The sequence below is a fragment of the Meles meles genome, chromosome 12, assembly GCF_922984935.1.
Source record: "Meles meles chromosome 12, mMelMel3.1 paternal haplotype, whole genome shotgun sequence".
Taxonomy (NCBI): Eukaryota; Metazoa; Chordata; class Mammalia; order Carnivora; family Mustelidae; genus Meles; species Meles meles.
Window position 1 is genome coordinate 28,436,392 of NC_060077.1, and position 27,049 is coordinate 28,463,440.

At 38.5% G+C, this 27,049-nt stretch overlaps 2 protein-coding genes across 4 annotated transcripts in view; one reads left to right on the top strand and one right to left on the bottom strand.

The window, feature by feature from the left end:
• LOC123954077 (immunoglobulin lambda-1 light chain-like) overlaps positions 1 to 27,049 on the top strand; it is a 1,184,917-nt gene that overhangs the window by 288,965 nt on the left and 868,903 nt on the right. The window lies entirely within an intron of this gene.
• Positions 5,296 to 27,049, bottom strand: part of ZNF280B (zinc finger protein 280B) — a 34,480-nt gene continuing 12,726 nt past the window's right edge. For all 3 annotated transcript variants that reach the window (XM_046024721.1, XM_046024723.1, XM_046024722.1), the window contains one exon: positions 5,296 to 9,187. In XM_046024721.1, the coding sequence (XP_045880677.1) occupies positions 7,449 to 9,116 (1,668 nt within the window). In that variant the 5' untranslated portion in view covers positions 9,117 to 9,187 and the 3' untranslated portion in view covers positions 5,296 to 7,448. The remainder of the gene's footprint in view (positions 9,188 to 27,049) is intronic.

Sequence of the window (27,049 nt, forward strand, 5' to 3'; positions counted from 1 at the left end):
GCAAACTGGAGAGTGGGAAGGTAACACTGTGACCATTAACAGTTTTATCTGCATTTCCTATGGAATATCACAAAAAAGTCTAGCGTTCCCTTCTCCCTGAAGTAGCCCCAAGATTGCCCCCAAGGATTTCCTACCCCCTGGTATTCCTGCCTACATGTGGTCAACTTCCATATTATATCAAGATTGGTCTATGTAACCAATAGTATACAACAGAAGTGATGTTATTCATCTCCCAGGTAGGTTGCAGCTTCCTCCTTGCTCTCCTTGCTCTTCCATGCACTCACTCTGCTAGAAGCCAGCTGACATCACACAAGGAACATATGACAAGGAACTGAGGCCTCCTGCCAATAGCCATGTAAGTTTAGAGGTTGATTGCTTTAGTCCATCCAAGCCACTGTAACAAAATATACAGATAGGTAGCTTATAAACAAGAGAAATTTGCTGCTCATAGTTCTGGAAGCTGGAAGTCCAAGAGCAGGGTATCACCATGGTCAGGTGAGTTGAGGCTTCTTGTATCTTTGCATGGTGGAAAGGGCTAGGGAGCTCTGCGAGATCTTTTATAAAAACACTAATCCCACTCAAGAGGGCTACACCCTCATGACCTAATCACTTCCCAAAGGCCCATCTACTAATACCAACACTTTGGGGGCTTAGGATTTCAATATGAACGTTGGGGAACAAAAACATTCAGACCATATCACTGATCCTCCAGCCCCAGGTAAGCCTTCAGATGCTGGAGCTCCAGCCAACACCTTAACTGCAACTTCAGAAAAGAAGATGAGCCAGAACTAATCAGCTAAGCAGATTCCAAATTTTTGACTCTTGAAAGTTGTTTTAAACTGCTAAGTTTGCCCTGATATTTTACACAGTCATAGATAACTAATACAGATTTTGGCACCTGGAAGGGGAATGCTGCTATAATAAATATCTAAAATATAGCTTTGGAACTGGGCAGTGGGAAAAAGCTGGGAGGACTCTGAGGAGAGTGTTAGTGCAAGACTGAGTAAAAACCAAACAAACAAAATTGAATTTTGAGAACACTCCAGTATGGCTTAAAAATGAGGAACATGCTATTAGAAAATTGAGAAAGGGGTTATGTAGTGGCAGAAAGTTTGGTAACACTAACACCTTCAGTTATATGAAAAGTAGAAAATGTACCTAAGTAATCAAGTCATCTAGCTAAAGAGATTTCCAGCCAGAGAGCTGAAAGCACCACCTGGCTTCTTCTTATTGGTGCTTATAGTGCAATATGAAGGGGGGATAAAAAAAAGTTAACGGTGGGACTGTTAAATAAAACAAGAACCAGAACTTGTGGGTTTTGAAAAATTTCCAGTCTCTTCAGATGGCAAAAGATGCACAAATTAATGGCTACCAAGCAAAGAGCATACCCAAGGCACTGAAGAAATGAGGTGTAAAGATGGGAAATGACTGTAAAATTCTTTAAGGCTCAGAAAGATGAATGGTGATACACTAGAGCACCACACAGTCAGGCCAAGGTCCTCTGATGACAACCTCAATCACACAAGAGGGTTTCTACTAAGCTTAAGGGTGTTGTCCCTCAGCTGTCTCAGCACAAAAACATCTTAAGTTGTATTATTGCGGCTCTGGAGTAGACTTTTTTGGCATGAACACCAGTAAGATTAACAGGAGACACACAAAGTTTTTAAGAGAATATACTTGAAGAAATGTCTCTAGCTTGCACTGAAAGGGCCATAGAGTACAAAATGAAAAGAGAACTTTGGTCTTCTATCTGCTATGAGCAGGAAACAGGCTATAAGCAAACAATTCAGCTATAATCATGTACTCTTTCATAAAAAAAGGAAGTATGTCATAGGGCAGAATCAAGAGTCCTGGATCGAAGCCAAGAGAATTCCCAGACTTTGAGTGCTAATCAATGAATGCCAACATGTAGCTAGTGGGATTTCAGAATTGCTACTGACAAATGACTGTCATCTCTCTTTCCCCTTTTTGAACAGCCGTGTGTATAAAGGTTGTCCTATGCTTGTCCTACCTTTGTACTGGGTGGGAATGTAGGTGGGCAGATAACTCATCTCTTTTGTTCACAGTTCTTAAGATCTAGAGCAACTGTACTTGAGATACTTCATGTAAGGAATACCACCCTAGAATCTGATCGACATCTAGACCTTATTTAGATGGTAAGATTCAGGAGATGAATGTATTTTGCACACTAGGAGTTATGTAATAAATAATATGTCCCAGGTATGAAATCTGGTAGTTTAAAGTTATGCCCATATTGTTTTTTCCCTTAAAAAGGTGGAGGTTAATTACTTCCCCTTGGTATGTGGGCTGGACTTGGGGCTTACTTCTAATGAATAGAATATTGTAGAAAGAACAGACTAAAATGCCTGAGACTAGGTCATAAAAGATGGTGTACAGTGCACCTTCTTGCTCACTCCCTTAGAATACTTGTTCTAGAAGCCAGCTAGGCATGTCCTGAGAACAGTTAGGTAACCCAGTAGAGAGGCTCATATGGAGGAACTGAGGCTTTCTCCCAACAATGAGCAAGGAACTGGAGTTTCCTGTCAATAGCCATGTGAGTGACCCATCTTGGAAGCACCTCCTCCAGGCTCAATCAGGCCTTTAGGTGACGGTACCTCCTGGAACTCTGAGCCACAACAACCCAACTAAGATGCTCCTGGATTCCCAACTCTCAGAAACAGTGGGAGATGATAATTTTTTTAAGCTGTTTTGTGATAATTTGTGGTAATTTGTTATAAAGCAATAGATAATATACTCCCACCTTGGGCTCTGCCTTTAGGCCAGTTTTAGCAAGAATCCTGCTGGGTCCATTTGGGGAAAACTCCCCACTATTGATATCTGACCACCCTTGATATTTGATCAAATTCTTTATTCTACAACCTAGATGTCATGAATAATTTTTAACATTTCCATGTTTTGTTATTAGAAATTTCTTTCAAATGAATTTTTTTTTTAAAGATTTTATTTATTTATTGGACAGAGAGAGAGATTACAAGTAGGCAGAGAGGCAGACAGAGAGAGAGGAGGAAGCAGGCTCCCTGCGGAGCAGAGAGCCCGATGCGGGGCTCGATCCCAGGACCCTGAGATCATGACCTGAGCCGAAGGCAGCGGCTTAATCCACTGAGCCACCCAGGCGCCCCTCAAATGAATTTTTCATACTTCTACCTTTTATACAATATTCATTGTGGGGAGACAGATTTCTAGAGTTAAAACAGTTTATATTTTTATCAAATATTTTTTAATAACCCATGCAGTAATCTGAAAAGAATGTGTGTATATAAAGACATTTAGTGTTTACCCCCAGTGCATACTCTCAAAGCTCCACAGAAAATTCAATTCACAGTAAACTGTAAATTCAGTCTAAAACATTGAGCCTGCCAACCTTTGGAATCAACTTACTCAAAAAAGTATGCAGAATGAAGACTTCAATAAAAATGAAAATATGCCATCAAAATATTTGGGATTCAAAGCTGTAAACAAAGGTAGGCAAAGTTTAAATCCTTTATTAAAGAAAAAAATTAAAGCTTTTAAAAGTTCTTTACAAAAAAATAAAAAGAACAATGCTAAAGAAAGTAGAGGTGTATAATGAATCAAGACAAAAATAGAGAAAACAAAATTAGTTGGGATAATAAATCAAGGGTTGCTCCTTAGAAAAAGGAAATGAGAAACACTGATAAAACTGTGGCAAATTTAATGAAGGGAAAAGTAAATACATTTAAAAATTAGAAATGTGAAAAGGAATGAGATTCTGAGAAGAAGATAATATTCAACCACAAGTGGAAATATTACTTCAGGAGAGGAAGGTTTCAGGACACCTGGATGGCTCAGTTGGTTAAGCATATGCCTTTGGGTCAGGTCATGATCTCAGGGTCCTGGAATCAAGCCGTGCCTAGCTCCCTGCTCAGTGGTAAATCTGCCGGTCCCTCTGCCTCTCCCACCTCAACGCTTGGGTTCTCTCCCTTGCTCACTCTCTCAAATAAATAAAATGTTTAAAAGAGAGAGAGAGACAGAGACAGAGAGAAGCTAAGGTTTCTAATAGAAAGGTTGTGAATCAGGCTCAGCATAACTTAAGGATAGTAAAGAAAATGTAAATGACTGTCTCAATAGATGTTATAAATGATCCAATAAAACTAAGCAATTTTATTTAAAAATTATAAAGGCAGAAATTCATTAAGCAATATGAGCATTACCTTTAAAAGCATTTCTCACTGAAACAAAGAACAGAAAACTTCATTTATACCTCACTGTTTTGAAGTTCTGGCCAATGTAATATAATTAAAAATAAATACAACTGGCAAGAAGGCAAAGAGTCTGCATAATGGTACCAAATAAAAATTAACTTAAATTTTACTGGTGAAAAGATAATAAAATGAAACTTTTTTTTTTTCAAAAAAATTTTATTACTACAATTGCTATTTTACTTACAATTTTTGGCAACATTAACAAAATAATAAATTTCATCTGAAAGAACAAGCAAGCAAAATAGACATGGAAATTCACAAAGGGTTATAACAAAATAGTAATCTTGACAGATATTCAATATATTTGTAAACAGAACAAAGTGACATCACCTTAAAAAAATAGAGAGGTATCAATAGAAAAACAGAGAAAGCTCCTGAAAGAACTGAACTCACTATATTCAGTTTCTTTTGATTACAGGCACAGAAATTGACTCAAGCTAGCTCAATTCTAAGAGAAGCAAAGCTTTTGGTGATTATCTCTTCCTAGCTTTTTGTGAAAACCTAGGAAATTTAACCAGATTGGAGAGGGAAAAGGGAGTGGGGAGGCTTAAAGTGCCTTTAAAAGGAGGAGGAGTAAGAAGGTGGAGGGAGATTTCATTGTCAGTATCTTTTAAGAACATTGGTGAAGCTCAATAAACCAAAGGAAGTATCAAACAATTAAGCGAGGTAGCAAGCCATGCAGGCCTAGGAGAAAAGCATTATAAGAGAAGAGCAGTTGCAAAGTCTTTGGAACAGGAAAAAATGTGATTTGCTTAAAGAAAAGCAAGGCCAGTGTGTCAAAAATAGTGCACCAGTGGGAAAAATGGTTGAGTAGCATGGCAGAGAATGGAAAAGCAAGAGGAGGTAGACAGGGGCCATAACACCAAACCTGTAGTTGGCAATAAATAACAATTTGTACTCCTTAGGGTCATACTTTAGGTAAATAGCAAACAAGAGTTACCAGTGTTGATAATACCAAGCAACCACAAAAAGACAGAACTAAATATTTTATATTTTCACTGTTTTTAAGACAGAATTTCTGTTATAGGAACAGAATAGGGAGATAAGTATGCAAAAGTCTGCATATCTATTTATACACAAGTTTCCACCTGAGACTAAAACAATGAGCATACACACACACACACACACACACACACACACACACTCATTCACTCACACATACACATTCTCTCTGTCCACCTAAAGAAATAGGTTCAGGCTAAAATATGAACAAAGTGCCTTGGCCCAAGCAAACTAATAAAAAGGCCTAGTAAAATGTTCAAAGTGCAAATCAATCAATCAAGCATTGAGCAAATAAATACAAGAGAATCTACACTCGGAAAATTCTTTAAAATTTAGACAATAAACTCACAACTACTTGTTTGTTATCTGTCTTCTTTCCCAATTCTAGAAGGGATCTAAGCTTCTAACAACTATCACTTCCCAGCTTTCTGTGAAAGAAAGCTTAGGTAATTTAACAAGATTAAGGAAGAAAGAAAGAAATGGGGAGAGACAATGTACCATTAAAAAAGAGGAGAAAGCAAGGGAAAAGAAAATGGAATTTCTCCTTGCTCAGGTATATGGACAACATCCTGGATTCCTTAAGTCATGTATAGAGGCTTCTCAGTACATGAGTCAAGGTGGAGAAAGAAAGGATGGCACTAGCTACCAGGGAGACTCAGTCCTGGGAACCCACAGAAACAGCCAAGGGTAATGTTCAGGAACCAATCCTCAGAGAGCACTCTAGTTATGTGAAAGTCCTTGGAAACGCAAGGGGAAAAGTTCTCCCACACAGCATAGTCAAGGATTAGACAGCTGGATAGATTAGTTGAAGAGCAATAACTCTAACACCTAATACCTAATGAAATAACTGGACATTTCTTATACACCAGATTGTGTCAAGGATGACTTTAAATTCAACTAAGTTGATAAGGGAAATTATACACACAACATAAAATAGCTGTTAACTATAATACATTCATGTCTAAGGCAAGAAACAAAATTGGAGATTTCACATGTTCAACTAGGCTAAGATACGTGTACATGGGAAAAATATAAAGAAAAGCCCTATAATGGGCTTAATTTTACTCAGCCACCATGGGCTGCTTTTACCCACTATACCTACGATTCTTGGACAACTGCCATTCCAGCTTAATAGTAAGAAAACTAAATTTAGCCTAGTCCTTGAACTAGATAGATACCATTTGTTTGGCCCTTTTCAGTTCAAATTATGGGTCCAGTGCAGTTCAAACTATGGATATCAGGGCTTCCTTCCCTTGAGAAATTTTACTTGCTTTACTGTTCTGACTGAGAGGTATAAAGCCAGCCAAAAGGGAGAGGGAAGGAAACAAGCTGAATTCCGTTTTGGAGATTCACTGGCACCAGACCCCATTCTATTCATTACCCCTGCTTTTCCATCTGAAGCCAGCTGATACAGTGATTGTTTCATGTCTGCAAAGGTTCCTTGCCAAAATGTGAAGCATTTTAATAGTTTGCTTCCTTGTATGTTCTTGTGGTAAGGAAAGACACTCTGAGACAGTATTCCTACTGCCTTGGCTCCAAGACTAGAGTGAATGTGTACGTGCATGTGTGAGCGCATGCCCTCAACCAGAATAAGAAGCCACTGGAAGCCACTGATTTCCAGTGACTAACCTCTCAGTTCAGTTTGTGGTTCCTATTCATACCACACCTTGTTCCTCAACTTCTCCACACTCAGGGTCTCAGAGTCAGATTACTTTAGATCAGCTCAAGACAGACACTTCTGGGAGCTCAGCAGCAAATGGGACCATGATGTAACAAAATCATTCAAGTCTGACTAGAGTTAATATTGAAAACTTCAAGGCATGGAAAAAGTTGAAGATAAAATTAAGTACTTAGGAAAAAGCTCTATAGGTTCTATATACAGAAATCAGAGCTTTCAAACTTCCAAGTAGCGTGAAATATCAAAATAATAAATAGGTATCCACTTTCTTCTCTCTCACACACACATACACAAAACATCTTTTATGTGTTAAGCCAGATACAGTACATGAAAACCAGGTAACAAATTTTAAATAACATCTCAAAATTCAGATCAGACAATACTGTATTTCATGAATTTAAAAAGAAACTCATCAATGACTCATTGGTTTCACTATTTTTGATGTTACTAATGTATGGTTTATATTTTTTTAATGGCATTTTTTTACTTTGATTGAAATACCTGCTTTAGGTTTACTGAAACTAGAATTAACGAGGTTTTTTTGAAATTCTACTTTTAAACTTGGGGGCTGATGGTTCAGAATCAGATGTGCTCACAGTAACGGATGCTACTTCCACTGATCCTGGTTGAAGAGGTCCCAGTGACACCTGAATAACCACCTTTGTTTCAGGGGGCAATCCCTCTAGTTGCTTAGGCTTTTTAAACATTCGATGACACTGGGTCTTGTGCTCCATTTTCTCCTTGAAAGTTAAAAACTGTAGCCGGCATTTGGAACACTGGTGAACACTCTTTTCCCAGTGTCCCCTATAATGACACATGTACGGTGTTGCAGTTTTGAAAATTTTGAGACAGAATGGACAGAGCAAATTCTTAGTGTTTTCATGGCATTTTCTGAAATGTGTTTCCACATCAGCAAAGGCTGATGATCTGTAATTACAAACCTGGCACACATAGGGCATTTCGCCAGGCTTATGATTGTCCTTCATGTGCTGTAAGAGAACCTGATCTGTTTTGAATGACAATTCACAAATTTTACAGACAGCAGAAGGCTCCTGGGTAGTGTGTACACTTTCAATGTGACATTGCAGCTCGAAGGGAGTGGGAAACTGTCGGTGGCAGTGCTGGCAGGTGGTGTGGCTTTCCCAGCTGTCACCCCTCTGCTTCTCAAGTTCCAGATGGTGCTTCATGTGATTCATAAACTTGACATTTTTTAGAATTTTCAAGCAGCTGAGGCATTTAAAGGTTGTGTGAGTCTTCTGTTCTGGCTGACCATCTCCTTTATGTTGCCCATAATAAAAGTCACGAAGTAATATGACCAGACTTCCTTTCTTGGGATCAACAACCTGGTTTTGACTTGCTAGACTCAAAAAGTCCATCTTTGCCAGTCTATTTTCCTTTACAGGATTTATAGGCTTAAAATGGACACTGTCCTTTGGAAAAGGTGTTGCAAAAGGTGCTCCATTCTGAACCATGGCTCCATGGCTCCATTCTAAGTCATGTCCATTCTGAACATGGCTTAATGAGGTATGAACACTGTTTGAGTCTGTACTTTGCTGTGAAGTCACTGTATGAAAGTTACCTGAAGGGGACAAAGCTAAAGCATGTCCTTCTATGATTCCGTCGCTGAGTTTAGGCCTTTTGGGATTTATATCATTTACTTCAGCAGTGGAAAGTTGCTTTGTTATGCAAGGACTTTTATCTCCTAGAGAAAGTGCTTCTCCTACTGGATGCTGTAATGAATTTGTGAGTGTAATCAAAGGAGAACATAACTCCGAACAGCTATTAGGCACAATTTGTGAATTATTTTTAAAATCAGGTTTAGACAAAGGCTCGATAATAATGGGACTATCTGTTGATCTCGATTCAGATTCAGAAACTGGCAAGGCAGTGACTGCTTCGGATGCAGAGGTCACATGACTTACAGGCGGCAATTTGTGAGTAGTACCTTTTCTGAGATGACTATACTTTTTTCTCCTTGAACATGAACCTGGGGTGACTCTGTTCAAAATGTTTGAAACGACTGGTTTTGAATTTGAAGTCACCCCAACAAAGATCAGCTCAGCATCGTCATTTACATGTTCCACCCCAACAAAGATGAGCTCAGCATCTTCATCATCTACTTTTTTGGTTTCTTCTGTGTTCTGCTGTGGGTCTGGCTCTTGCTCTTCCTCACATAACATACATGGCTGTTCCATTTTCTTTTTTTTTTTTTTAATTCTTGAAGGTGTGGCCACAGTCTCAGTGCTTTCTTTATATAAACTGCCACCTAAGTGCAAACACACTACACATCAGTAAGTACAGAAAAATGCATTATCTTATTTAAGTCTCTCCAAAACTCTAAGGTAGTTATAAACACCCTTATTTTATAAGACTACTAGAATTCACAGAGAATAAATGACAGCTTAAAGCCTACTATTATAAGTGTGTGCAACTCTAGAATCATGCCTTTGCCTTAATCTGATTACTATTTCTTCTATTAAAAAAAGAGGAAAAAACTATTGACTAATCACTAGGTGAAATCATATGTAAAGGATATATTATTTTACAAAGGCACCATTGTTCAGTGTTTAGAAACACGGGCTTTGGGGTTAGAGAAGATTAAGCTGGAATTCTAAGTCGGCCACAAACCAGCTGCATCTTCTTTGGCAAGTTCAAAACTTCTAAATGTCTCTGAAAAACAACCTGAGGGTTTTGAAGGGTCAGGGGTGGGAGGTTGGGGGAACAGGTGGTGGGTAATGGGGAGGGCACGTTTTGCATGGAGCACTGGGTGTTGTGCAAAAAGAATGAATACTGTTACGCTGAAAAAATAAATAAAATGGAAAAAAAAAAAAAAGAAAATAAAAAAAAAAAAAAAAAAACTTCTAAATGTGTTTTACCTTAAAGGCGAAACCTCTTATTTCTTAGACTTAAGGTAACAGCTCTTTTTCAAAAACCACCAAGAATTCAATGGTACCTTATTTTGTAGCTGAATTAAAGAAAATTTTATAGTAAATGTACATATCTCAATTGATCCATAATTTCATAAATATTAATATAAACAAGAGTCAAATTCAAAGAACAGAATAAGAGTACCTAACAACTGTCAACAAACAGCATACTTCAATGTCAAGTGCTTAGCACATGCCTAGCAAATTAAGAACAACCTCTCTCACCAACTCAAGATAATCTCACAGCAACTCAAGGCCTTCCTTATAGTCCACTGTCTCCTAAATTTCTCCTTCTAATCCTGACTTCCCCGCTTAAATCCAACAGAACTGCCTCCCTCAACCCACCTCCATCTCATTTCCACATAGCAGGCAAAGTAATTCTGTCAAATCACATATCACTGCTCAGCTCAAAACCCTCCAATGGCTTTCTCATTCACTCAGTGAAAGGCCAAGTGCTTCTACTATCTTCAGATAGTAACAGATGGCCTGTTAGACCATGCTTCCAAGCCTACATACTGCCTTGCAGCATGTCCTACTCCTCCCCTCTATCTACTTCATTCTAACCAAACTGTCTTGCAATTCCTTGAACACATTAATCACTTTACTTGCTTAGAGCCCTGTATTTGCTGTCCTTCTAATATGAATGGTCACCATCCAGATACCTGCAGAGCTGAATCCTCACCATCTTCAGACTTCTGTTGCAAGTCTTTTCAAAGAGGTTCTCAAATACTCCAAACAACTGCTAATTCACATTGCCAATCTCTCTTCCCTTCCCCTCAACCTTCAAGTCCTTATCACCACCTAACACATTATAAACTTTATCTACTTGATTATTTTCTACTGTCTATCCAGTAAAATGTAAACTTCAAAGGACAGAAATTATCTTTTGTTGACTGCTGTATCCCCAACACAAAGAGTGCCTGGCATAATATGGGAGCTCAACAAATAAAGAATCTGTTAATAGTATGAATTAACAGTACTTCCATTAATAAGAATATGTATTTGTAAAATAGACTGTACTCCTTTAATTCTGTATTTTCTATAATTTACTTAGAACCTTGTCCGTATCAGATATTCTGTAGGCCTATGAAGGGCTGAAAGCTTCTAGCTTTTTCAAACATTTTTATCACAACCATAGTAAAAACAACAACATATAATATGGAATCTCACTACATAAACATATAAAGAACAATTGTTTGACTACATGGATACTTATTCTAATCAATTATGACTCATCAATGACTCACTACTAAAGGTTTGAAAAATATTTGTTTTAGGCTAGCAAGATGTAGGTACTTTAAATTATGGATCATAACTCACCAGTTTCTGAAAACCTAACGTCAGAATTCATTGTAACCCCATATAGACCCTTCAAACCCCATCTATAAAAATTAAAGTGGCATCAAATATGTGCCATGTACCTCAAATTAGTTTAATTAGCATATCAGCATATAATTTGGGAACACATAGATATTTAATCCTGAGATGTATACCAATTTCAAAGTAAGTCAAAAAAGAAATTTTTTTAAAATAAGAAAAGTTGGGGCCCCTGGGTAGCTTGGTGGGTTAAAGCCTCTGCCTTCAGCTTAGGTCATGATCCCAGAGTCCTGGGATCCAGCTGTGCATGGGGCTCTCTGCTCAGCAGGGAGCCTGCTTCCCTTCCTCTCTCTGTCTGCCTCTCTGACTGCTTGTGATCTCTTTCTGTCAAATAAACAAAATCTTTAAAAAAAAAAAAAAAAAAAAGAAAAGTTATTTCTTATTTTCATCACTTGTTTCACAACTATAATTTGCTTGGCCAACAATGGTAATGATACTACCAAGCACTAAGTTAGAAAGTGGTGAATGCATGAAGTTTACAGTCTAGTGTGCCATGAGGAGTGATTTACAACCTTCTTAAAACTAAGATCAAGTACATAATTAGGAGATATGTAATGCAAGAAAACATACAAGGCATATCTGAAAACACTGTTCTTTAAGAGTCAAGAAATTGGTTTGGTCTGTCTATATACAACTTCATCATCTAACTCCAGGATGATGCCACCTAGTCCACTGTTTCCCAACATAAGCACCACAGACATGTCTGGACCCGATAATTCTTTGTTGTAGGGGGGTGGTGCTGGGTGCATTTAGGATTTGTAGCAGTATCCCTGACCTCTACTTAGGAGATGCTAGTAGAAATCCCCTACACGTGCCATCAAAAAATGTTCTATGAGAGAACTTCTACCCTAATCTAATCTCCTGAGTATCAACTTCCACATTTCTAGTAACTGTCTTCTAGGTAATTCTACATGATGTTCTAATACCCTTCTCAAGAAATAATTCTAAATTGACATTATTAATATTCTGGGGCACGTGGATGGCTCAGTGGGTTAAGCCTCTGCCTTAGGCTTGGGTCATGATCTCAGGGTCCAGGATTGAGCCATACATTGGGCTCCCTGCTCAGCAGGGAGCCTGGTCCTCCCTTTTTCTCTCTGCCCGCCTCTCTGCCTACTTGTGATCTCTGTTAAATAAATAAACAAAGTATTTTTTTAAAAAAGAAATTATTAATATTCTCCCTGGTATCATAAAAATCAGAATAAAATTTAAAATGTGGGAGTTAAAAAGTAGAAAATTTAAATAAAAATAGAATAAAATCTAATTTGACAATTAATATGACTATCAGAATTATCTGAGGATAGGCTTTTAAAGCATAGAAAAATTTATGATTCACCTAAAGTTACATGTAAGGTCTGGAGACAGAGTTAGCACTAAAATTCATGATTCCTGAATTCTAGTTCTGAATTCTTCCCACTATTCTAACTTAATGAATGTCTAAATTTCTGGTGACGGTGCTATTAAGTTCTTAGTCTCAAAGGATCAGAGGCATACTGGACTCAATTTTAATCTCATATTTTATAAAAACTGTTCAAACCTCCCCCAACCTCTATCAAATTATTCACAGAAACTTATTAGTAGTTCTAAATAACTTTTTAGAGCATTAGTCATTCTAACTACCTTACATTTCCATTCCTATTAAAGCTCCTCTCTCCAATTTCTAGGTTTGAGTCCACCTGTTACTTCATGTTTGTACATCTGTACTAGGCTTCAAATTATCTCATCTCTGTCCTTCAAATTATCACCAACTGCATACCACCACTAGATGAATCTTTTTTTTTTTTTTCACTAGATGAATCTTAAAACACCTCTGTAATTGTATCATTCCACTATTCCTACATGTTAAATGACTCTCCCAATTTTAAAGAATACATTTTAAGTTATGCTATGGACCAAACTGTGTCCCTTCAAAATTCGTATGTTGAAGCCCTAACTCCCAGTATGATAGTATCTGGAGATGAAACTTTGGGAAACTTTGGGTTCCCATCTAGTCAGATTTAGATAGATTCATGAGGGTGGAACCCTCATGATGGGATTAGTACGAAGAAGAGATATCAGAGAGCTTGCTTCTTCTCTGTCTCCCACCTACTATGTGAAGATGCAGTGAGAATGTGGCAGTCTACAGGTCTGAAGGAAGCAAGGCAAATCAGCTACCACCTTGATCTTGAATTTTTCAGCCTCCAAAACTATGAGAACAAATTCTGTTGTTAAAAAAGAATAAAAATAAACTGGGTTCCAGGAACATTGTAGGACTTTTTACCCACCTGGTCTTGGTAGGATTTTATTTTGTTTTATTTTATTAAAGATGTTATTTATTTGAGAGAGAGAAAGTGAACAGGCACAAGCAGGGGGAGTGGCAGGTAGGGGAGAAGCAGACTCCCTGCTGAGCAAGGAGGCCGATGTGGGCTGGGAAGGCAGCTGCTTAACCAACTAAGCCACCCAGGAACCCCTTAGTAGGATTTTATAGCTGTTGACCGTACCGATTAACTTTAGGTCGATGTGGGTCTGGATCCCAGGACCCTGAGGTCATGACTTGAGCCAAAGGCAGAAGCTTAACCCTCTGAGCCACCCAGGTGCCCTAGATCATGGGAATTTTCTTATCACTTCTCTTCTGGTACCTTTATTTTCTACAATTTACCAGAATCTTAAGATACCTGGGGTCATAAGGTTGGACATGTCAAAGACTTAGTAGATCTAAGGAGTTAATCCTCAAAACCACTTCATATTCCCTATCAATGAAACTGCCAAGGGCTGTGGAAAGAGTTAATGAGATTTAATGCCAAAGATAGCTGAGATGGCAGGGGATGATAATTCATCTCCCAGGTTATTCCTATGCATTTAAACAACAGCCTTCTTCATGGGGCTTTTTTTTTTTTTAATAAACATATAATGTATTTTTATCCCCAGGGGTACAGGTCTGTGAATCGCTAGGTTTACACACTTCACAGCACTCACCATAGCACATACCCTCCCCAATGTCCATTACCCCAACCCCCACTCCTGACCCTCCTCCCCCCAGCAACCCTCAGTTTGTTTTGTGAGATTAAGAGTCACTTATGGTGGGGCGCCTGGGTGGCTCAGTGGGTTAAGCCGCTGCCTTCCGCTCAGGTCATGGTCTCAGGGTCCTAGGATCGAGCCCTACATCGGGCTCTCTACTCCGCAGGGAGCCTGCTTCCCCCTCTCTCTCTGTCTGCTGCTCTACTTGTGATCTCAATCTCTCTCTGTGTCAAATAAATAAATAAAATATTAAAAAAAAGAGTCACTTATGGTTTGTCTCCCTCCCGATCCCATCTTGTTTCATTTATTCTTCTCCTACCCCCCTAACCCCTTCATGGGGCTTTTTTATAGCTACACACCAGCTTTTTTTCAGGCATCAGTCTTTCTTGAGTAGCTTCTTGAGAGCAGGCTAACCGGACTCCTTTGATATCTATCCTCACAATCTTCCCTTGCCTCTGACTCTTTTCACCCCCTATACCACTCCTGTAAATTCCTATCCCTATCCCTTCACTCCTTCCCCATCCATAGCACTCATGTCTCTTTCCCACCACTCTCCTTCCCTTCTCTTCCACTAACCCCACACATTTGCTGCCTTAGGATTTAATGCCCATTAAACACATCTTTGGGAGAAATGAGAGCTTCACAGGATCCTTAAAACTACATTAAACATTTATATTCACCTTAGGACAACTAAGAAAAACAAAATGTTTTCATAATTTTTTAATAAATATTTGTTCATAAATAAGCTCAAGATGGTAGAGGAGTATAAAAATGGGGTCTAATCTAGCCTGGGAGTCTAAAATGGGAAAAACTATTAAACCACGGTTGTTCTTTCAAAAGACAGGATTATTTCTGTAGACTGGACTAAGGAAAAGTAATTTATAGAACCTCATTACCATTTTCACTTTTTCTACCTCTCTGACTTCTATTTCCATTATTCTAACACTCTGCAATTCTCTTCATTCTCTGTAATCCAGCCAGGTGTCTTTCCTGTTGTTCCCTTTAGGCTCTGCATGAAATTCTTTTCTCTCAGATGTCTCCATGGCTAACACTTCTATCTCCTTTAACGCCATGTCTGAACTTACCTTTACCATAAGACTTGCCCTGATCATCCAATCTAAAATTACAACATTCCTACCCACCCAACATTTGATCCTATGACCCCGCTCTATTAGATTCTTCCTAATTTCATAACATCACCTTCTGTATCACTGAAAAATGTATTATATATACATTATTATTACAAAATTATATATGTATTATATATTTTTTATATATGTGTGTGTGTGTGTGTGTGTGTATACACATATAATGTTATAGACCTTTCTTTCTCCACTGGACTGTCAGTTCTTTCCACTGGAGAAGTTCTGTTTCATTTTTTAGCTTGTTTTGTTTGGTTTTGTTTGTTTTATTCATTGATTTCTTCCAAATTCCTAGAGTAGTCATGGCACACAAGTCTTAAATATTTGTGAAAGGAAAATGATTATCTAGGAGTTAGAAATAAATTTAACAAAGGAAAGTGGGCTGAGGGAAGAAGCAGGAAACGTTCAAACCTGAGGAACACACAATTTTCTTTAAGTCAGGGAGCCACTAAAGTGTACTATTATAGCAAATATGAGAACCCTGTAATCCTAGGACTCAGGAGGACTATTGTCAGTCACTTTCAACCATTTTCTCTTGTCCTTTGCTCCCAAGAGCAGGATCATAGAAGAATTCACAAAGTGGAGATGAGCAGGATGGCAATTCAACCTAAAAGTGGCCTGTTAGTTCAGAAGCAAGTTCTTTCTTTAAGACTGAGGATTTAGAAAGGTGGAAGTATCAGGTGAATGGTGAATGATTTAAACAGGGGCTGCAGAGAACCACAAAAAAGATGACTGAAAAAAAAAAAAGGAAAAAGGACAATGTTAATTTTTTAAATGCCAATAAGGTAAGGTCATAGGGAACGGTAAAATAAGAAACTACAAATATTCCCTCCTTCATAAAAGCAAAGAGAACAGCAGCAGAAATAGTCAAAATCGGGCTTTTTCATCCCAGAAATTAACCAAAGGCTTAATCAGAGGATTAAAAATCAGAGGAAAATCAGAGGATTTCTGTGGAAAACACTATGGCAGTTCCTCAAAAAGTTGAACACTGAATTATCATTATGACCCAAGAGTCCACTTATAAGTATTGCCCAATAGAACTGAAAACAGGTACTCAGACAACTACATGTAATGTACATACATGTTAGAGTAACATGATTCACAAGAACTTAATGGTAAAAATAATATAAATATCCATCAACGGATAAGTAAACAAACTGTGGTATATACAAACAGTGGAATATTATTCAACCATAAAGGGAATAAAGGTGCCTCCATATTTACTGCTGCATTATTTACAGTAGCCAAGATATCAAAATAACCTAAGTGTCCACTGATTGGTGGATAAAGAAAATCTGGAATATACAAATAATGGAATATCATTCAGCCATAAAAAATATGAAATCATTCCATCTGCGATATGATGGACCTGAGGGAATTATGTTAAGTGAAATAAGTCAAACACAGAAAGACAAATATTATAAGATCTCACTGATATGTGGAATCATAAATAACAATAAGCTCATACATAAAGAGAACAGACTGGTGATTGCCAGAGGCAAGGTAGAAGGGTAAAATGGATAAAGGGGATCAAAAGGTACAAACTTCCAGTTATAAAATAAATGTCATGGAGATGTAATGCACAACATGATGACTCTCATTAATAATACTGCAGTGTATATTTGAAAGTTGCTAAGAGAGTAGATCTTAAAAGTTCTTATCTCAAGACAAAAAAAAAATTATGTATGGTGACAGATATTGACTATACTTATTGTGGGCATTTCACAATTTAAACAAACACCAAATCATACTATATACCCGAAACTAACGCTTTATGTCAATTATACATACCTGAGACCACACTGTCCCTGCGAGGGCTCCACCCCCGCTTAGCCTTCATTGTTATAGTCATATTTGATCCCTTCATTATATTTAACCTTATTTTTTGTATACATATAGGTTTTTTTATTTTCTTTAAAATTTTGGGATACAATTTCTTCCAACAGATCAAAATAAACCCTAAATCTAGTGCATAGATTTGTTCTAGTCTCCAGCCTGAGCACATTCTTTTTTTTTTCTTTTTCCAACCAACTTATCATGCCTTTTTTATAATTTTTAAAAAAAATTTTCATCTTTACAGTCATATTCCATCCCTTCATTGTGTTTACTATTATTTTTGTGTATATATATGTTTTTCTTTCATTAAAATTTTGGGAGGTATTTTCTTCTAAGAGACCAGAATAGACCCAAAATCGAGTGGCTGGCTCTGTTCTTTCCACCAGTCTGAGACTATATATATATATATATATATATATATATATATATATGTATATGTATGTATGTATTTTTTTTTCTTTTTCCCCCTCTCTTCTCCCCCCAGTTTTGGGTCTCTTCTGATTTGGTTAGCATACATTTTTCTGGGGTCTTTGCCACCTTTTTGTGTATTATTCTCTCATTCATATATTCTTATCTGGATAAAATGACAAGGCGGAGAAACTCACCACAAAAAAAAGAACAAGATGCAATAACAATGGCTAGGGACCTAATCAATAAGGACATTGGTAATATGTCGGAACTAGAGTTCAGAATGACGATTTTCAAGGTGCTAGCTAGGTTCGAAAAAGGCAGGGAAGAGATTAGAGAAATGCTTTCTGGAGAAATGCAATCCCTTTCTAAAGAAATAAAAGAACTAAAATCTAACCAAATTGAAATTAAAAAAGAGCTATTAACGAGGTGCAATAAAAAAACGGAGGCTCTTACTGCTAGGATAAATGAAGCAGAAGAGAGAATTAGTGATGTAGAACACCAAATGACAGAGAATAAAGAAGCTGAGCAAAAGAAAGACAAACAACTACTGGACCACAAGGGGAAAATTTGAGAGATAAGTGAAACCATAAGAGGAAACAATACTAGAATAATTGGGATTCCAGAAAAAGAAAGAACAGAGAGGGGTAGAAGGTATATTGGATCAAATTATAGTAGAGAATTTCCCTAATATGACAAAGGGAATGAGCATGAAAATTCAGGGGTTCAGGCACAGAGAACCCCCCTCAAAATCAATAAAAATAGGTCCACACGCTGTCATATATTAGTAAAACCTACAAGTCTTAGGGACAAAGAAAATCCTGAAAGCAGCTGGGGACAAAAAGTAACATACAATGTAGGAATATTAAATTGGCAGCAGACTTATCCATAGAGACTTGGCAGGCCAGAAAGAAATGGCATGATATATTCAGAGCACTAAATGAGAAAAATATGCAGCCAAGAATACTATATCCATAGGGTGAGTGGGTGGCTCAATGGGTTAAAGCCTCTGCCTTTGGCTCAGGTCATGATCCCACAGTCCTGGGATCGAGCTCCGCATCGGGCTCTCTGCTCAGCGGGAAGTCTGCTTCTTTCTCTCTCTCTGCCTGCCTCTCTGCCTACTAGTGATCTCTGTCAAATAAATAAATAAAATCTTTAAAAAAAAAAAAAAAAGAATACTATATCCAGCTAGGCTACCATTGAAAATAGAAGAAGAGATAAAAAGCTTCCAGGACAAACAAAAATTAAAAGAATTTGCAAACACCAAACCAGCCCTACAGGAAATATTGAGAGGGGTCCTCTAAGAAAAGAGAGAGCCTAATAGTAGTAGACAAGAAAGGTACAGAGACAACATACAGTTAACAGTCACCTTTTTTATGACTTTATAATAAAATCATGAATGAAAGAGGAGAGATCACAACCAACCCCAAAGAAATACAAACAATTATAAGAACATATTATAAGCAACTATATGCCAGCAAATTTGACAATCTGGAAGAAATGTCCTAGAGATGTATGAACTACCAAAACTGAACCAGGAAGAAATAGAAAACCTGAACAGACCCATAACCAATAAGGAGATTGAACAGTCATAAAAAATCTCCCAACAAACAAGAGCCCAGGGCTAGACGGCTTCCCAGAGGAATTCTACCAAACATTTAAAGAAGAATTAATACCTATTCTCCTGAAACTGTTCGAAAAAATAGAAATGGAAGGAAAACTTCCAAACTCATCTTATGAGGCCAGCATTACCTTGATTCCAAAAACAGACAAAGACACCATCAAAAAGGAGAATTACAGACCAATATCCTTGATGAACACTGATACGAAAATTCCCACCAAAATACTAGCCATTAGGATCCAACAGTACAGTGAAAGGATTATTCACCATGACCAACTGGGATTTATTCCTGGGCTGCAAGGTTAGTTCAACATCTGCAAATCAATCAATGTGGCGCAATATATTAATAAATGAAAGAACAAGAACCATATGGTAATCTCAATAGATGCTGAAAAAGCATTTGACAAAGTTCAGCATCCTTTCTTGATCAAAACTCTTCAAAGTATGGGGGGGGGGGGGCGCCTGGGTGGCTCAGTGGGTTAGAGACTCTGCCTTCGGCTCATGTCATGGTCTCAGGGTCCTGGGATCAAGCCCTGCATCGGGCTCTCTGCTCAGTGGGGAGCCTGCTTCCTCCTCTCTCCCTGCCTGCCTCTCTGACTACCTGTAATCTCTATCAAATAAATAAATAAAATCTTAAAAACAAAAACAAAAACTCTTCAAAATGTAGGGATAGAGGGTACATACCACAAAATCGTAAAAGCCATCTATTAAAAACCCAGCAAATATCATTCACACTTGGGAAAAACTGAGAGCTTTTCCCCCAAAGTCAGGAACAAGTCAAGGCTATCCAATATCACTACTGCTATTCAACATAGTACTAGAATTCCTAGACTCAACAATCAGACAACAAAAAGAAATACAAGGCATCTAAATCAGCAAAGAAGTCAAACTCTCACTCTTTGCAGATGATGATACTTTATGTGGAAAATCCAAAAGACTCCACTCCAAAACTGCTAAAACTCATACAGGAATTCAATAAAGTGTCAGGATATAAAATCAATCAGAGAAATAAGTTGCATGTCTATACACCAACAAGAAGACAGAAGAAAGAGAAATTAAGGAGTCAATCCCATTTACAATTGCATTTAAAACTGTAAGATACCTAAGAATAAATCTAACCAAAGAGGCAAAAAATCTGTACTCAGGGGGCGCCTGGGTGGCTCAGTGGGTTAAAGCCTCTGCCTTCTGCTCAGGTCATGATCCCAGGGTCCTGGGATCTAACCCCACGTCGGGCTCTCTGCTCAGCAGGGAGCCTGCTTCCTCCTCTCTCTCTGCCTGCCGCTCTGCCTACTTGTGATCTGTCTGTCAAATAAATAAATAAATAAATAATCTTTAAAAAAAAAATCTGTACTCAGAAAACTATGAATGGGGCACCTGGGTGGTTCAGTGGGTTAAAGCCGCTGCCTTAAGCTCAGGTCATGATCCCAGGGTCCTGGGATTGAGCCCCACATCGGGCTCTCTGCTCGGCAGAGAGCCTCCTTCGCTTCCTCCTCTCTCTGCCTGCCTCTCTGCCTACCTGTAGTCTCTGTCTCTGAAATAAATAAATAAAATCTTAAAAAAGGAAAGAAAGAAAACTGTGAATTACTCATGAAAGAAACTGAAGAAGACACCAAGAAATGGAAAAATGTTCCATGCTCATGGACTGGAAGAACAAATACTGTGAAATGTCTATGTTATCTAAAGCAATCTATACATTTCAGGCAATTCCTATCAAAGTACCATCATTTTTTTTCAAAGAAATGGAACAAATAACCCTAAATTTATATGGAACCAGAAAAGACTCCAAATAGCCAGCAGAATGTTGAAAAAGAAAGCCAAAGTTGGTGGCATCACAATTCCAGACTTCAACTTCTATTAAAAAGCTGTAATCATTAAAACAGTATGGTACTGGCACAAAAACAGACACATAGATCAATGGAACAGAATAGAGAGCCCAATAATAGATCCTCAACTCTATGGTCAACTAATCTTCGACAAAGCAGGAAGGAATGTCCAATGGAAAAAAGACAGTCTCTTCAACAAATGGTGTCAACAAATTGGACAGCCATATGCAGAAGAATGAAACTGGACCATTTCCTGAGACCACACACAAAAATAAAATCAAAATGGATGAAAGACCTCAATGTGAGACAGGAATCCATTAAAATCCTGAGGAGACCACAGGAAGCAACCTCTTCGACCTCAACAACAGCAACTTCTTCCTAGAAACATTGCCAAAAGCAAAGGAAGCAAGGGGAAAAATGAACTATTGGGACTTCATCAAGATCAAAAGCTTTGCACAGCAAAGAAAACAGTCAACAAAACCAAAAGACAATTGACAGAATGGAAGATATTTACAAATGACATATCAGATAAAGGGCTAGTATCCAGAATCTATAAAGAACTTATCAAACTCAACACCAAAACAACAAATAATCCAATCAAGAAATGGGCAGAGGACATGAACAGATATTTCTTCAAAGAAGACATCCAGATGGCCAACAGACACATGAAAAAGTACTCCACATCATTCGGCAATCAAAACCACAATGAGATACCACCTCACACCAGTCAGAATGGCTAAAATTAACAAGTCAAGAAATGACAGATGTCGGTGAAGATGTGTAGAAAGGAGAGCCCTCCTACGTTTTTGGTGGGATGCAAGCTGAACCACTGCCACTCTGGAAAACAGCATGGAGGTTCCTCAAAAAGTTGAAAATAGAGCTACCCTACAACCCAGCAATTGCACTACTGGGTATATACCCTAACGATACAAATGTAGTGATCCAAAGGAGCACATGCACCTGACTGTTCATAGCAGCAATGTCCACAATAGCCAAACTATAGAAAGATAGAAATAACCTAGATGTCCATAAACAGAAGAATGGATAAAGAAGTAAACACACACACACCCACACACATACATATAGAATGGAATACTATGCAGCCATCAAAAGAAAGGAAATCTTGCCATTTGCAATGACGTGGATGAAACTAGAGGGTATTATGCTGAGTGAAATATGTCAATCAGAGAAAGACAATTATCATATGGTCTCCCTGATATGAAGAAATTGAGAGACAGGGTGGGGGGCTTGAGGGGTAGGGAAGGAAAAAATGAAACAAGATGGGACTGGGAGAGAGAAAAAACATAAGAGACTCTATATCACAAAACAAACTGAGGGTTGCTGGGGGAGGGAGGGTATGGAAAGGATGACTGGATTATGGACATTGGGGAGGGTGTGTGATATGCTATGAAATGTGTAAGCCTGAAGATTCAAAGACTTGTACCCCTGGGAAAATTAATACATTATATGTTAATAAAAATTTAAAAATTTAAAAATTAAAAAATAATTCCCAAAAAAGAAATCCAAGATCAGATGACTATCCTCGTAAATTTTATCAAAACAATTCAAGAGGAGTCAAGATGGCGGAGAAGTAGCAGGCTGAGTCTACATCAGGTAGCAGGAGATCAGCTCAATAGCTTATCTAAACATTAAACACCTACAAATCTAACGGGAGATCGAAGAGAAGAAGAACAGCAATTCTAGAAACAGAAAATCAACCACTTTCTGAAAGGTAGGACTGGCAGAGAAGTGAATCTAAAACGACGGGAAGATAGACCGCAGGGGGAGGGGCCGGCTCTCGGCAAGCGGCAGAGGAACGGAGCACAAAATCAGGACTTTTAAAAGTCTGTTCCACTGAGGGACATTGCTCCAGAGGCTAAACCAGGGTGAAGCCCACGCGGGGTCATCGTGGCCCCAGGTCCCGCAGGGTCACAGAAGGATCGGGGGTGTCGGAGTGTCGCAGAGCTCGCAGGTATTAGAACAGAGACGCCGGCTACAGAGACAGAGCCGAGGACTGAACTCTCAGCTCGGGATTACCTTGAACTGGTCGCGGGCTGGGTGAGCTCGGAGCGCGGCTAGAGGCTGGGGATACGGGAGTGATTGGGTGCTGTCCTCTGGGGGCGCACTGAGGAGTGGGGCCCCGGACTCTCGGCTCCTCTGGGCCAGAGACTAGGAGGCCGCCATTTTCATTCCCGTCCTCCGGAACTCTACTGTAAGCCTTCAGGGAACAGAAGCTCCCAAAAGCAACCCGAGCCGATTACTTAGTCCAGCCCCCCGGGAAGGGCGGTGCAATCCCGCCTCGGGCAAAGACACTTGAGAGTTACTACAACAGGCCCCTCCCCCAGAAGATCAACAAAATATCCAGCCAGGACGAAGTACATCTATCAAGGAAAGCAGGTTCAATTCCTAAGACAGCAGCGCAATTCCAGAGGAGGAGAAAGCAAAGCACAGAACTCATGGCTTTCTCCCCATGATTCTTTAGTCTTGCGGCTAATTCAATTTTTTTTTCTTTTTTCAATTTTTTTTTCTTTTTTTTTTCTTTTTTTTCTTTTTTTTCTTCTTCTGATAAATTTTTTAAAACGTTTACACTTTTTTTAATGTTTTTTGACTAGTTTATCTAAATATATATATATTTTTTCTTTTTTATGTTTTTTCTTTATTTGTTTTATTTTTTAAATTTTTATCTTTTTTTTCTGAACCTCTTTTTAGCCCCTTTTTCCCCCCCACAATTAGGGGTCTCTTCTGATTTGGTTACAGCGCATTTTTCTGGGGTCTTTGCCACCCTTTTAGTAGTTTATTTGCTCCTTCATATCCTCTTATCTGGACAAAATGACAAGGCGGAAAAAATCACCACAAACAAAAGAACAAGAGACAGTACCGAAGGCAAGGGACCTAATCAACACAGACATGGGTAATATGTCAGATCAAGAGTTCAGAATGACGATTCTGAACATTCTAGCCGGGCTCGAAAAAGGCATGGAAGATATTAGAGAAACCCTCCCTGGAGATATAAAAGCCCTTTCTGGAGAAATTAAAGAACTAAAATCTAACCAAGTTGAAATCAAAAAAGCTATTAATGAGGTGCAATCAAAAATGGAAGCTCTCACTGCTAGCACCAATGAGGCAGAAGAAAGAATTACTGATATAGAACACCAAATGACAGAGAATAAAGAAGCCGAACAAAAGAGGGACAAACAGCTATTGGACCACGAGGGGAGAATTCGAGAGATAAGTGACACCATAAGACGAAACAACATTAGAATAATTGGGATTCCAGAAGAAGAAGAAACAGAGAGGGGAGCAGAAGGTCTATTGGAGAGAATCATTGGAGAGAATTTCCCTAATATGGCAAAGGGAACAAGCATCAAAATCCAGGAGATGCAGAGAACCCCCCTCAAAGTCAACAAGAATAGGTCCACACCCCGTCACCTAATAGTAAAATTGACAAGTCTTAGTGACAAAGAGAAAATCCTGAAAGCAGCCCGGGAAAAGAAGTCTGTAACATACAATGGTAAACATATTAGATTGGCAGCAGACTTATCCACAGAAACCTGGCAGGCCAGGAAGAGCTGGCATGATATATTCAGAGCACTAAACGAGAAAAACATGCAGCCAAGAATACTCTATCCAGCTAGGCTATCATTGAAAATAGAAGGAGAGATAAAAAGCTTCCAGGACAAACAAAAACTGAAAGAATTTGCAAACACCAAACCAGCTCTCCAGGAAATATTGAAAGGGGTCCTCTAAGCAAAGAGAGAGACTAAAAGTAGTAGATCAGAAAGGTACAGAGACAATAAACAGTAACAGTCACCTTACAGGCTACTAATGGCACTAAATTCATATCTCTCAATAGTTACCCTGAATGTTAATGGGCTAAATGCCCCAATCAAAAGACACAGGGTATCAGAATGGATAAAAAAACAAAACCCATCAGTATGTTGCCTACAAGAAACTCATTTTAGACGCGAAGACACCTCCAGATTTAAAGTGAGGGGGTGGAAAACAATTTACCATGCTAATGGGCATCAGAAGAAAGCTGGGGTGGCAATCCTTATATCAGATCAATTAGATTTTAAGCCAAAGACTATAATAAGAGATGAGGAAGGACACTGTATCCTACTCAAAGGGTCTGTCCAACAAGAAGATCTAGCAATTTTAAATATCTATGCCCCTAACGTGGGAGCAGCCATCTATATCAACCAATTAATAACAAAATCAAAGAAACACATCAATAATAATACAATAATAGTAGGGGACTTGAACACTCCCCTCACTGAAATGGACAGATCATCCAAGCAAAAGATCAACAAGGAAATAAAGGCCTTAAATGACACACTGGACCAGATGGACATCACAGATATATTCAGAACATTTCATCCCAAAGCAACAGAATACACATTCTTCTCTAGTGCACATGGAACCTTCTCCAGAATAGATCACATCCTGGGTCACAAATCAGGTCTCAACCGGTATCAAAAGATTAGGATTATTCCCTGCATATTTTCAGACCACAATGCTCTGAAGCTAGAACTCAATCACAAGAGGAAAGCTGGAAAGAACTCAAATACATGGAGACTAAACAGCATCCTTCTAAAGAATGAATGGGTTAATCAGGAAATTAAAGAAGAATTGAAAAAATTCATGGAAACAAATGATAATGAAAACACAACGGTTCAAAATCTGTGGGACACAGCAAAGGCAGTCCTGAGAGGAAAATATATAGCGGTACAAGCTTTTCTCAAGAAACAAGAAAGGTCTCAAGTACACAACCTAACCCTACACGTAAAGGAGCTGGAGAAAGAACAAGAAAGAAACCCTAAACCCAGCAGGAGAAGAGAAATCATAAAGATCAGAGCAGAAATCAATGAAATAGAAACCAAAAAGACAATAGAAAAAATCAATGAAACTAGGAGCTGGTTCTTTGAAAGAATCAATAAGATTGATAAACCCCTGGCCAGACTCATCAAAAAGAAAAGAGAAAGGACCCAAATCAATAAAATCATGAATGAAAGAGGAGAGATCACAACGAACACCAAAGAAATACAGACAATTATAAGAACATACTATGAACAACTCTACGCCAACAAATTGGACAATCTGGAAGAAATGGATGCATTCCTAGAGACATATAAACTACCACAACTGAACCAGGAAGAAATAGAAAACCTGAACAGGCCCATAACCAGTAAGGAGATTGAAACAGTCATCCAAAATCTCCAAACAAACAAAAGCCCAGGGCCAGACGGCTTCCCAGGGGAATTCGACCAAACATTTAAAGAAGAACTCATTCCTATTCTCCTGAAACTGTTCCAAAAAATAGAAATGGAAGGAAAACTTCCAAACTCATTCTATGAGGCCAGCATCACCTTGATCCCAAAACCAGACAAGGATCCCACCAAAAAAGAGAACTACAGACCAATATCCTTGATGAACACAGACGCAAAAATTCTCGCCAAAATACTAGCCAATAGGATTCAACAGTACATTAAAAGGATTATTCACCACGATCAAGTGGGATTTATTCCAGGGCTGTAGGGTTGGTTCAACATCCGCAAATCAATCAATGTGATAGAACACATTAATAAAAGAAAGAACAAGAACCATATGATACTCTCAATAGATGCTGAAAAAGCATTTGACAAAGTACAGCATCCCTTCCTGATCAAAACTCTTCAAAGTGTGGGGATAGAGGGCACATACCTCAATATTATCAAAGCCATCTATGAAAAACCCACCGCAAATATCATTCTCAATGGAGAAAAACTGAAAGCTTTTCCGTTAAGGTCAGGAACACGGCAGGGATGTCCATTATCACCACTGCTATTCAACATAGTACTAGAAGTCCTAGCCTCAGCAATCAGACAACAAAAAGAAATTAAAGGCATCCAAATTGGTAAAGAAGAAGTCAAACTACCACTCTTCGCAGATGATATGATACTATATGTGGAAAACCCAAAAGACTCCACTCCAAAACTGCTAGAACTTGTCCAGGAATTCAGT